The 13,770-nt window shown below is 40.1% G+C and overlaps 1 protein-coding gene across 1 annotated transcript in view; it reads left to right on the forward strand.

The window, feature by feature from the left end:
• LOC120733951 (rho guanine nucleotide exchange factor 12-like) overlaps positions 1-13,770 on the forward strand; it is a 47,359-nt gene that overhangs the window by 20,830 nt on the left and 12,759 nt on the right. The window contains exons 7-21 of the mRNA XM_040032485.1: positions 1,701-1,817; positions 2,433-2,558; positions 4,750-4,848; positions 4,924-5,034; positions 6,123-6,221; positions 6,362-6,404; positions 8,682-8,787; positions 8,915-9,052; positions 9,197-9,229; positions 10,216-10,330; positions 11,159-11,210; positions 11,357-11,566; positions 11,802-11,949; positions 12,635-12,786; positions 12,888-13,034. Coding sequence (XP_039888419.1) covers positions 1,701-1,817; positions 2,433-2,558; positions 4,750-4,848; positions 4,924-5,034; positions 6,123-6,221; positions 6,362-6,404; positions 8,682-8,787; positions 8,915-9,052; positions 9,197-9,229; positions 10,216-10,330; positions 11,159-11,210; positions 11,357-11,566; positions 11,802-11,949; positions 12,635-12,786; positions 12,888-13,034 — 1,696 coding nt within the window. The remainder of the gene's footprint in view (positions 1-1,700; positions 1,818-2,432; positions 2,559-4,749; positions 4,849-4,923; positions 5,035-6,122; positions 6,222-6,361; positions 6,405-8,681; positions 8,788-8,914; positions 9,053-9,196; positions 9,230-10,215; positions 10,331-11,158; positions 11,211-11,356; positions 11,567-11,801; positions 11,950-12,634; positions 12,787-12,887; positions 13,035-13,770) is intronic.

Genomic DNA, 13,770 nt, shown 5'->3' on the forward strand with positions numbered 1-13,770 from the left:
TATGTTTAAGTCACATTTTCCCCTGTCAGATTTTGTGTCTAGTTCAATTTAAATATAAGTAATCTCATTTTAGTCATACTTCTGGTTAATAAAACCAAATGAAATGGTTCAATTTTCCTTATAAAAGACCAGTGTGTAACCAACCATTGCACTTAAGATTTCCAAGCATCAACTTCCCATCATCCTACTGTCAGAAGGTTGTGGTCGTAAAATCCATCCACATCTAAAAAACTCTGGAAAAATTATAAAATAATTTTGCAACCATGATATTCCGTGACTAGTTGGAGGTCCAGGGTCACTAGATGATCTTTAGTCTGTATGATCTTAATCATTTGTAACTGATAACAGTCTGAATGAATTCATGCATACAGTTACATATGTATGTGGACAATGACATGTTTCCTGCAGTTTTGCCCTTGTATACCACCAAAGTGACTTTTCAATCAAATGATCAAAATGTGATTGAAGTGCAAATTTCCAGCTTTAACCCATGGACATGAATGCTGTGTGTCCTCCTCAGTGCTACTCTGGTAGGTCTTTATTGCAGCCACCTTCAGTTTCTGCTTGTTTGTGGGTCTCTGTGCCTTCAGTTTTCTGCATGGTCTGTTGGGTTGAGGGCATGTGACTAACTTGGCCTTTGAAGAATATCCCTTTCTTTGCTTGAGAAACTCTTGGATTGCATTAGCAGTTTGCGTTGGCTCATTATCCATTTAAAATGTGAAGTTCTGTCCAATCAGTTTTGTAGCATTTGGCTGAATTTGAGCAGAGAGTACAGCCACATACACAGCAGAATTCATCCTGCTGCTTCTGTCAGAAGTCACATCATCAAGAAACACTAGCAGTCTGGTTTCAATGGCAGCCATACGAGCCCATGCCATAACGCCTCCTCCGCCGTGTTTCACTGTTAATGTGATATACTTTAGATCTCTTTCTCCATGCTCTTCTCTTCCCATCGTTCTGGGTTATCTTGCTTTCATTTGTCCCAATATTTTTTCCCCAGATCTGTGCAGGCTATTTGAAATGTTCCCTGAAAAAGTCTAATCTGGCCTTCCTGTTCTTGAGTATAAACAGCGGATTGCACTTTGTTATAAGCCCTGCGTGTTTACACTCATGAAGCCATCTCTTGATTGTAGACTTTAACAATGATATGTCTGCCTCCTCCTCGAGAGTGTTCTGGACTTGGTTAGATGTGAGGGGATTTTTTTTTTTTTTTCTGTTGCTGCTGCCAGTACATTCCTTCTTTTTAAGAATGTACCAGAATGCTGATCTGGCAGGTTTTCTGTCTCTTTGATAGGTTTATTTTGGGTTTTCAGCCTCCTTTGCTTGCATCGGCATCTTCCACCAAGCAGCTGTAAAATGCAAGTTCAGCTTAATTTGTCACTGAATAAAAGAACATGAAACTGCTTGTCAATCAGTTGTCCAATTGCTTCTGAGCCTCTGAAAATGGGGGACTGTGTATAAAAATGGCTGTAATTTCTAAACAGTTAATGCAATACATTTGTCAAAACCCCTCGAATTTATCAGTGAATGTTTGTACTTTAATCATGTCTTGATTGTTTGATTTTTTTTTATTTTTTTTTTTTAAATCTCCTGAGGTGGTGTGGAGAGGCAAAATTAAACAAAACAAAAAACAAAAGGTGGTGTCATGATCCAATAAAGGAATATATATACATGTATGTATATGTTTGTGTGAATTTCAGGAAGCAGCCACGGCTTCCTGGAATGGTGAGAATGAGGATGGAGACGGTGGGTCTCCTCCGAAGGAACAGACCTCACCCACACCGTGTGACAATGGCCCCCTGATCAATAACAACTCAGTGAGTACACCGACACATCAGAGCATTTAATATGGTGCCATTTGGTAATGACGATGTAGGCTGGTCATGTATGAGTCGATAAACAGATGTCAGAGGTGTTCTCGGTTCGGCTTTTGAACAGTTTTTTCAGTTTTATTCTGTCATTACTTTAAATGTTAAAGCTGATAAAATATGATAAAAGTTAGTTGATAAACTTGACTGAACATTAAGATTTTATATATTATAAGAGCCCTCTTTTCTCGGCTGTAAAGTTAAATCAACACTTCAGGTATTTTCTGACCATTTATAGATTTAAAAAAATAATAATTTAAAGTCACACTTTTCATTTTTACCTCTGAGTTTTTGAGCTGCTGCTGCTGAGCAAGGATTTTTGTTAATAATCTATTGTAGCAGTAACCACCATCTAATGTTAAACACATCACAAAGCCTTGCTGCTTACACAGACTGCTTTGTAATAACAGTCTTTTTATCACAGCTTCTAAAAATAGGAATTAAGTAGTGCTTTCCACTCTCAGGAATTTCCCAGTATTCAGCACCAGACTAAACAATCAATTTGGTTTAAGTGTTTTGTGTGTCATGTGTGTGTTAATGTGCATGCATCTGTGTCTGCATTAGGTTCACAGCCGCCCCCTCTTTGACACTGTGGGCTACAGAGGGACTCCCTGTCAGAGCCCAGACATTAGTCGGCAGGATGGCCTCAACATCTGCACATCGCCAGAGGCTGAGGATGCCGCTGACACAGTAAGATGCACACGCAAATTTGATTTGGTGTAAATTTGACATTAAACATGTTTAATTTCACATGAATAAAACTAGACAAGCAATGACAATAGGGTCAACCAACCTGTGGGTTCAGCACTTTTAGTAATGGCTGAATAACTATTAGTGATATTGGCAGACACAGAGTTAAACCTTTCTTTGTTGGTTTAATCCCTTACTTAAAACTATCTCTTAGTATCACATTATTGTCACAAACCCAGAGAATGTACATAAAAAATAGACCCCACCCACTCATTTTGGAATCCCCATTTTGAAATGTGAGCGTTAGCTTTTAAGCCCCTCCCATAAATTAGCCAGAAGAGCCAGAAGTTATTATTTCTCCATCATCACAATATTCTATCAGTGTTATTAGCAATGCCTTGCATGTTTGGTTAGCGAACTGCATGAGTAGAAAGTGTAGGAGTATAATGCAGAGACTCGCATCTCCTTTTTTCTCAGCTGCCATGTTGGAACCTTGGCAGGTGTATGGTCATTTACAACCACAAATGGCCATATTTACGATAAGTCTGGAGTGCTTGTAAGCTTGGTTAGCAAGTTGCACAGACAAAGGGTACACTCATAGTAACTGAAGCACAAACTTCTTGGATGCTTTGCATCACAGAGAAAGCCCAAATATAATATAGTGGTTAGCACTGTTGCCGCACAGCAAGAAGGTCCTGAGTTCAATTCAATTCCCGGGTCTTTCTGTGTGGAGTTTCCATGTTCTCCCCGTGTTTGCGTGGGTTCCCTCCGGGTACTCCGGCTTCCTCCCACCATCCAAAGACATGCAGTTAGTGGGGATGGGTTAATTGGTTAATCCAAATTGCCCATAGGTGTGAATGCAGGAGTGAATGGATGTCTGTCCCTGTGTGTTAGCCCTGCGACAGACTGGCGACCTGTCCAGGGTGTACCCCACCTCTCGCCCTATGACAGCTAGGATAGGCTCCAGCGCCCCCCGCGACCCTGAAAAGGATAAGCGGAAGCGAATGGATGGATGGATCTAACATATTATATTATATTATATGTTAGATGATTCCAATAATGTGTTAAAAAAGGCACCAAGAGCACAAACATGGCTGTGAGTTTCAGTTCATTGCTAGCAGGTGCTAGCAGAAAGCTAGCTAAAGTAGCTTTCTGCTAAAGTAGCTTTCTGCTACCAGCATCTTTGTTAGCATACCTTTCAATCAAAGCAGCCATGCCCAAACTTGAAGCAAAATCTAAACCACTGATTTAAAGGAGTCACCCAGCATATGGTTGATACACAAGGGACAGCTCTTCATTGTGACCAAATTGCTTTTCCACCCATCTATAGTCATGTTTTTAATGCTATTAAGTTTGCCCTATTAACACTTGACTGACTTGCTTTAGGAGGCAACCACAAATGCAGGTTATTTCTACATGAGCTTTATTTCAGCCTCAGGGGTTGTTGCTTCCAGAGACCCAGTGAAATGACTCTACTGAAGTGGATTTACCCTAGGAAGCGCTACTTTGATCTCTGTCTCCACCAGCTGAAGTTCTAGATGTGCATGCTCTTTGTCAGTTCAACTGAGAGGGTTGCTAATGTGCTTGCTCTTTGGGCTCGAAACTGCAAAAGTGCCATGCAATTTGGGTAACTTAATGGAGGACGTTTGCAGTACTTAAAAAAAAATAATTATCCTTGAACACATTTTATTTTCAATTTTACAACGTAAAGTTGGTTCAGAGAGAAATGGGGGAAGGGAAAAACAGAAAGAAGGTTAAATAGAATTTTAGGGTGAGCTAAGGGCAAAACAGTGAATCAAAGAATATTAGGAAAAAATTGAATCACTAATTGCTTAAAAACAAGTCTCAACCCTAACTCCTTATCAGCAGGAAAAAAATAAAAAAACAATAGATAACTAAATGCTCTGGTAAATGGATTCCTGGCAAGAGGTCAAGAGCAACAGTAAGGACATAGAACAGGAGGGAGGAAAAGCCAGTCATTTGGTTTTGGAAGCATGCCTGAAATAAAAACCAGTCAGTTGAGAAAAGAGAGACAAAGGTTACCCCTATAAGTTGTCCAAGGGGAAAGTGTTAAAAATATTTCTTGGGTTAAACTTAAGGTTAGGGTTCCTACATATGAAGAAGAAATTATTCCTTTGTCATGTGAACCTCTTTGTTTGACCCTGCATTTTACCTCAATTATATCACACAGCACCCCAATACCCAGTGCAGTGCGGGTAGCCCTCCTTACCTCGTAAACCCTCAGATTATTGGAGCAGAAGACGACTACTTTGAATCCTCACAAGAACAGGTATCTGGCAAAATGTCTCTGATTTTTGGGTCACATGATCATCATCCGATCTAATAAATGGATACTTTTCCTCAGATCAATGGCGAGTGTACCTGTTTCCAGAGTATTGAGTCGCTGAAGTCTCGGCCGGCACACCTCGCAGTTTTCCTCCACCATGTGGTCTCACAGTTTGACCCTGCTCCTCTGGTATAGCCACAAACACAGTACAAATCAGTGTGTGGTAATGCCTTTGCTGCCAATATCGTCTGAATCCATTGGTATCATCGTTTGATACCAATATGAGGCCACTGCAGGCTGAAAATTAAAAGCATACATAAGTATATAGCAAGCATATGCGTATGCTGTTTCCTAAAGTAGTAGCAAGGAATTTTAATTGTATTTAAACTTCATTTTACCAAACTTTCCGTGGACTTGTTCTTAGTCATTTTCTATTTTCACACTGCGTTCATGATTCACAACCACATACTCTATATATATAAACTATATATAAAATGGGCCTAGCATCTGTGACAAAACATTGGTGATCACAACCCCAGCCGCTCCTACTGAAGATGTAAATCTTAAAAACAACTGTAACCATGGACTGTTGGTATGATAAATACACATTCAGTCCTATCGTGAGTCTTTACAGAAGCAGGAAAGTGAACTGACTAAAAATAAACTACAAAGAGCCTTTTTCATCATAACAAAGGAACATGTCAGACAGTCCAACAGTGTGGCTCATTAATGTGTTTTTCAAAGTTTATCGACAACAATGGAGCTGGCTATTTAGCAGTATAAAGAGGCAACACTTGGTAGAAGAATGCTTTTGTTGTTTTATGCCTTAAAAGCATAAAACATGTGAATGCAGCTTACACAGACATTATAGAAAAGTAATAAACCTTGCAGAAATGTGTTAACTATTAAGCTGTGAAACTATTGGCAAGAAGGAAAATCTTGCAGACTGATGTAATATAAGATGAACCATTTCTTTGATTATACGAGTTCAATGTGAGCATAATTTAGTGTGTAAAGCAGTCTCAGTATCATGTATGAATATAAAACTCAGGGACCTAAAAAAGGGTTGCCAAGTTCTACTTTGTCATAAATGAAAGTGGGCCAAGGATTGAGCCCTGTGGAACACCGCTGTTGACCTAAAGAGACAGTTTTCTCACGATGTTGTATTTTGTTCATGGTTTGAATAAGTAATGCAATTCATGAAATAAGAAGCTATGCAAACATGGACTAATAGAACCTAATAGAAAGGACTAACTGTATTTTCCCCCTATGGTTAGCTGTGTTACCTCTACGCTGATATGTACAAGCAAACCAACTCCAAAGAAAGTCGACGCTTCTTTATTGAATTACACACGCTATTCATGGATCGAACTGCAGTAAGTTGGTCTATTAGATTCTTTCTCAGTCAGTGTCTGTTCTTTGTGACAATTTTCCTGTTTTTGTTTTTAAAAAATAAAATAAAATAGTGTTCCTGTGTTGATGGGATTCTTAACTCTCCTTCTGTTGTCTTATCTAGAATCTTAAAGTGCCGGTGCCAGAGACCGTTTCGGCTGAGCTAGGTAAGGCATTAGAGGAATCCTCTAAAACAGAGGCTCCCAAAGTGTGGGGCCCCATTGCAGGGGGGGGAGCGTGGTATGAAAAGAAAAAAAAAAAAAAGAAGGCTTGGACACTGCTAGCATAATTGACAGGTTTTTGACGAGGCTCTCACACAAACGCAAAGCAGGAGCTGAAGCATCGCCAATTATGTTTCCAAACCAACTTCATTCTAAGCCAAAGACTAGAAAATATGGTGAAGCATGTCTTCCCTTTGGCTTCACCTGCACAAGTGCCGAGGTAGGTGTCTGTAACAGAATTAGTTTCCATTGCGTCGGGAGCATGCGCTGGACAAACACGGACAAACAGTATCCCACATTCTTGATTTTTAGTTCACAAACACTTCTTGTAATGACTAACTACTCCTGACATTTTGGAGATGTTAGCCCTTTATACAGTAAAGTTACAGTGGGATCCAAATAATATCAGGCTGATCCTGCCACGATTTGTTTCCCCAGTTCAAACCACGCGCAAACAGTATCCCACAGTTGTTTATGTTTTTTTTGCACAGAGAGGCATTTTTTTGAGAAATGTATTGATAGCAATGTTGAATATTATTACACAGGAAACTAACTACACATAAAATAATCACACCGTGACGCCTCTGCCTTTCTAAATGGAGGGACAGTAACTGCGTGTGTATGTAAGCGTGGAAAACCTGAAGATAGTCAGATTAACAGTATTTTGTCTCTATCTGCCATTCTGCAATTCATCTCACGTAAACAATAACGTGGCGCACAGCGTGACGTGAAAAAAGACGCATACCTTTGACGTTGCGTTATAAACTCTGTATTCCTCGTCCACACGGAAACGCAAAAAATGGCGTTTTTAAAAAAAAAAAATCTCAGTTTTCGGTGATTCGAAACGTCGTTTACGTGTGGACGAAAGGTCCGAACGCATAGAAACAGCTGCGTTTTCAAAAATACCCGTTTAAGTGTGGAGACAGCGTAAAAGAGTTTGGAGATTATTTTATTACTACCTGTAATTTATTGCAGTTTACTTGTATTTGCTTATTTGTTTACTAATTGATTGAGGTGTGAAATAAACCTCAATGGAGTTTGGTAACAAAATATGGGTGTGTGTGGCTGGAGGATGTGTTTGTGCGGGCGGAGGGTGTTTAGGTGGTGGTGGGGGCGAACATTTTTCTTGTAAAACAAAGATTTTACTTCACACATACTGTGCATGTCGCTTTGAAAAGTTAAAATCTGAACTCTGCTTTTTTTTGTGTCGGAGTTTGGAGGTAGAAGATGTAGTCAGAAGACAACAAGCTTAATGAATTACACTGTCCACCTCTGCTGCTTGGGGCCTAATAAGCAAACTGATGCTTGAAGCAGTTTAACAAAGAGTTTATTATACACAAAAACTAAGACCACAAAATTATTATTATTATTTTCAGGAAAGTGTTTGTGTGTGAGTGAGAGAGATTAAGAAACTCCAATTTCATGCAAATTCATGAAACCTTGAGAAATGAAAAAGGTAAACTGAGCATGAGCATGATTGACTGGTAAATATGGATAAATATCATGCAATTTATTACTGTTATTTCTTATGTACTGTGTAAGATATTCGTTGTATCTGGGTGTTAGTCGCAGGGGTAGCAGTCTAAGCAGAGACGTCCAGACTGGCTTTTCCCCATCCACTTCCTCCAGCTTTGTCAGAGTGGTACAGAGGTGTTCCCATGACAGCTGAGACATGTAATCTTTCCAGCGTGTCTTGGGCCAGATAACCTTACCTAGGAGGCATCCAGGATGCAGATGCCCAACCCACCTGAAATAGCTCATTTATTCACTGTCCCCACAGTTTGTGGCTGTAGGTGAGGGTAGGAATGTAGATCGACCGCTCAGCTCACTCTTCACAACAAGAAACTGGTACAACATCCTCATCACTACTGACATCGCACCAATCTGTGTCTCAATCTCACACTCCCACTCGTAAATGAAATATGTTTGAAAGCTTCAGAGAAAATAAATCAATTCTAATAACTTGGGGTATTTGACAGTATTGGCTACCGTTCTGATATCATCGATTGCAGTGGCTGAAAACAGGCTCTACGACAGCAGAAACAAAGAACATGTGTATCACATACGCGACTAGTCATATTAGGGTTTAAACCTGATTCCTTTAATAAATTATAAATGTTTTTTTTTTTTCCATTTAATTTGTGAATTGGATGCTTTGGGTTTGAATATTTTCTCTCTGTGTGTGTGTGTGTGTGTGTGTGTGTGTGTGTGTGTGTGTGACAGAGAAGCGAAGGCTGGACTTGATCCCAGACAGCCTGTGTAAACAGTACATTCAGACGTTACAGGACGCGCTGTTACCAGACCTGCACAAGAACCTGGAAGACTTCAGGTAGCTGTCACTCAGCTGTTAAATTTATTCTTATAATAAATGTTTAACCTGAATATTTTCCTGGCAGATATCTGATACATGTCTGTGTAAAGTAATATTTCTCTATGTACATGCGCTCGGTGTGCAGACAGAAGCGCAGCATGGGTCTGACGCTGGCCGAAGACGAGCTCTGTAAGTTGGACTCTGAGCCAGGAAGAGACCAGCAGGCCTTGGAGAAAGAATGCTCCTGTGCTGAACACATCCTCTTCAAGATAGAGGATATCCTGTAAGTCTCTGAGCCACAAAGACACCTAGATGTGTATTTTTAACCCCTATGCTCCTTTCTGATTGTATTTTTTTTTAAAAAACAAACAAAAAAAACCACCCACACAGACGTGCATCATGTGATTGTGTGTGTGTGATTTTGCAGGTTGACATCACAGAGCTCAGAAGAGGAGAAGTGGTAAGAGGAGGGAGTTTTATATTTTATTTCATCAGGCAGCTGACAAATCATTCACACAGGATACTCAGTGTGAATGATTTTGGGGAAGTTTTATAGTTTCTGTTCTGTTATGATATTTATAAATCATTGTCCCATCTGTGACTAAATGTTAAGACAGAATATCTCAAACAAAGTCTGTGTGAGCACAGTTTTATATCTTTGAACAAATAAATAAGTCTGTCACATGTAAGATAAAATTAATCATAGAGGTGCTTTACTCACAAATATTTTGACACCAGGGCAAATTTCATTGCTCGAAAATGAAAGTTGTACTGATGCCTCTGATGCCACGTCTCCATCGGCTCAACATCATTCATTAACTTCCCCTGAATGATCTTGTTGGACGTTCTTAAAAAATAAAGGGTGGGTGGGGAAAATAAATCTTGCACATGGGAAAGAATAAGACAGTCATAAAGCTCTGATACACCATGCAAGAGACCCAAATGCGGAATCTCTTGCCCCCAGTGGTGACATCTTGTACTGCACCCATCACACCACAGCTTTACATTGCAACACACTATAAAACCGTTGTTTGTTGTTTTATGTAGGCCCCCCCCTTCCCCCAACACTGATGACTGGTAAATGGTTTTCCAGTCATCAGTGTTGGGAGAAAAAGACGTGTGTTTTTACTGCTCAGCTGTAAAAGACTGACGAGATACTGTCGTCCGCCCTGCAGACATGCAAACAGGTGGCGTAGACACATAAGCTTGTGAACGAGGCAACGTAGGAGTTTAAAATTGATACTATAGATCCACTGGTCCACCGGTATTTCTTTTGTTTATTGCAATAATATGATGGATATTTCTTTCTTTGTAAGAGATGGTCTGTCTGAAAGAACGTCCGTCTGTTATTAATACTGTGATCATTAAGAGCTGCTGCATAGATGAGAAAATCAGCAGCACGTGTTCTGTGTTACACTGCTACACATTGTGTGTCTCTTATTGCAGGCAAACAATGCAGTATGTGATTCTCACCTACATGAAGCACCTCGGAGTGAAAGTGAAGGAGCATCGAGGCCTCGAACACAAACGTATTCGCATCACTTTCCTCCCCAGGATTAAGGTGCGCGCACACACACACACATACACACACACACACACACACATACACACACACACACAGTAACCTATACAGAATAATGCAATCATTATACAATTCCACTAATGAGTAAGTAGTTAAGTGCATGGTTCAATGGATGGATGGATCTATGGGAAGTCACTGACTTATCAATTATCATCGATGTTCTTTATTAGCCTTAAAAACCTTTTTTGAGATTTACTTTGTTGTCTTTAAAAAAATAGTTCCTAGATAAACATGTTTTGTTTTGTTTTTTCATGAGAAAAATATGAAGTCTGAGAAGTGGGTGAGAGGAAGGTGAAAATAATAAACAATATAATAAACAATAATAATAAACTTTGTCTGGCTGGTCACTTTTGGATTCAGCGTTTTAGATTCAATTAAAAGTTAAAAAACACTCGAACGTCCTCTGAAGTAGATCGTTTTTTGAGTTTACTGTAGTGCAGTTTATTGATCTTCCACAACTAAGAGCAGAGTCAAATAAACAAAGGCAACGTCAGGGTGTGAGACCTTAAGCACATGCAGCACAGAGACAAAGAGAAAGCTAGGAGCCACTTACTCCTCCTGTCTGTGCTAATTAGCCTTTCCAGTGCGTTTAGCATGGAAACACCTCTCATCTGGGTTACTCCCAGTATGTTCAGCTTGCTTCCCTGTGTATTCTGGCCACTGAATGTATGAGAACCTCCCTTCAAGGCTGTGCTGGGACAGGCAACAGTAGTTTTTCCACACAGGTGACATGTGACTGACATTTAAGTGAACTTCAGAACTGAGAATCATTTACTCCAATGTGTAACTTATAACTATTTCCATCAGTTTCCCAACATCCGCCCCCCTCGGCGTCCGAGCAGAGTGGACCCCACCCCAGGTGAGAAGAAGAAATATATATTTTAACCATGAGGTATTTGGTGGCTTATTGCATAAAGAGTTGCATCTGTGTATAATTGAGGGTGTACATACAATAACGTTATCGATTTAGTGTGTGATACTTCATGCTCATGGGTTTCTGCACAGTCGTGAAAGCTGTGGACCAGATCAAGCAGCGTCCGCCAAAGCTTCCTCAGTCGCCTCTTGGCATCTCTGAACCATCAGACCAGTCCACCACAAGTCCTGGACGGATCCGCGATGGATCAGATACCCAATTATTGCCTGCCACCACCCTCCCTACACACAGCTCCCCCACCACTCAGGTCTCAGAGGCAGGCGGACATGAGTCAGAATCCAGTAAGATATTCCAGTTTTTGTTCGTTAGTAAATTTTGATAATTTTCTTTTATTTAATTGCCTCAATCTTCCATTACATGTGGGATGAACACAGAGTCACTCAGACACTATCTCTAGTTTCAGTAACATCTACTAAATATCCCTGCAGAATACTGTTGAATTTGTTCAAATTAAAGCTCCATTCGAGTCTTAATTGTCTCATGTATTTTACTCCTCTTCTCTCTTTTATTCTACAGATGTCTCTCCGTTCTGCATGCAGCCCAGACCAGGCGACAGTGTGCAGTCTGCTGACAACCACGACGGCGTCTCCGGTCCAACCGGCACTCAGTTTGACTTCAGCCCCTCCACGGTGGAGCAGCGGGATGAAGATCAGGAGGCCTTCAGGTAGTTGAAGTTGGGGATTCAGCTTTAAGTCTGTTTTTAAAAACATTTTTGGGCTGTGTGCCACTGTAAAGGAAATTTCTGGATTTAAAGGAAGTAACAGCATACTAATGTACAATTTGAAAGCAAAGAAAGAAAACCAAATTCAATTCAATTTTATTTATACAGCGCCAAATCACAACATCAGTCGCCTCAAGATGCTTTATATTGTAAGGTAGACCCTACAATTATACATACAGAGAAAAATCCAACAATCATATGACCCCATATGAGCAAGCACTTTGGCGACAGTGGGAAGGAAAAACTCCCTTTTAACAGGAAGAAACCTCCGACAGAACCAGGCTCAGGGAGGGCGACCCTCTGCCGCAACCAAATAAAAGTTGTATCCATTTTCAAAGAGTTTTTTGCATATATTGGATATAAATAACCAAAGAGTTGTTATTATTTTTTAAAAATTTAACCTATGAATCAACATATTGGGGTCTTGTTCGTTTTCACTTTATGGTCATGGTTGTCACGGGACAAACCATCTATCAGAAAGGTGGGTTGGGAATTTTGTCAAAATATCCTAATGATACTGATACTTTTTAAATAGTTTGTGTTAAATAAAAATTTAAATGCAGTAACTGTTTCCCTTTCCAATGCCACATTTATCTTTATGATAGCCAGTCTCTCTCTGTCTCTTTAGGATGGAGGTACCGGGTGACATCCAGAGTGAAGATGACCAAGGCGGAGAGGCTGAGTGTGAAGAAGATCCTCTGATCTGGCAGGGACTGGTCCCTCGAGGCGTCCTGATGAGCTTAACGCAACAAGAGATCAACCGGCAGGAAGTCATCAATGGTAAATCGCCAATATTACACATTTTTCCAAAATGATTTAAAAAAAAATGAAATCTGTGCTAATTTTATCCACATGCATGCGTTTGTCCGTTCGCTCTTTAGAGCTGTTCTACACTGAGCGTGCACACTTGAGGATGCTGAAGGTGCTGGACTGTGTTTTCTGCCAGAGGCTGAACAGGGACGGCATCCTTCCACCAGAAGACATAAAACACATCTTTATCAACCTGGAGGAAATCCTTCATCTTCATGGTAACAATCAATTAGCTGCACGGTAACACATTTCACACATGACTGAGTAGGGGCGTGGCTGTAATTGTGTTAATGAGACACATACTGTTTCCTTCATCCACGGCAGATTTTCATATATTTTAATTGATTGATTTTTGGATTTTGGTCATTTCATGGTCCAATGAAAAATCATTACAGGGAAGTGACTGGAAGTGACTGGATGTTACAATAAAGTAAAAGTTTATAATGTTATAAAAACACTTACAGCACACACTTTGTCCTTGTCACGCTGCCAATGGGCCAGATCATGTAAAAAAAAAACTCGGAAATTTCACAGTGACACACACAAATATAAAGCTGGCGTCATAGTAAATGACTGTCCATGGTCCCTTGTAGGTTAAACAGGTGTGCTGACATAGTCATGACACATCATTAGTGTTCACAGCAAAGCATTTTCCCTTTTAAGCCCTTAACATGAACTGATTCAGGAAAACAGTCACAGGGAGAGGAGATGGTCCAGAGTGGGAGCTATAACAAGAGGGCGTGGTTTTAAATTTCAATCCCAATCCCAAAAAATAAAAACTGAATGGAACAATTACAGATTTTGTTTCTTCATTTTGAGACGTTTGACTACTTTATGAAAAATATTAGCTCGTTTTTATTTGATGGTAGCAATAAGTCTCAAAAAAGTCAGGACAGGGCCGTGTTTACTGCCGCGTCGCATCCCCTCTTCTTTTAACAGCTGAGGAGACCTGCT

The sequence above is a fragment of the Simochromis diagramma genome, unplaced genomic scaffold (genome assembly GCF_900408965.1).
Source record: "Simochromis diagramma unplaced genomic scaffold, fSimDia1.1 OVJJ01000216.1, whole genome shotgun sequence".
NCBI classification, from domain to species: domain Eukaryota; kingdom Metazoa; phylum Chordata; class Actinopteri; order Cichliformes; family Cichlidae; genus Simochromis; species Simochromis diagramma.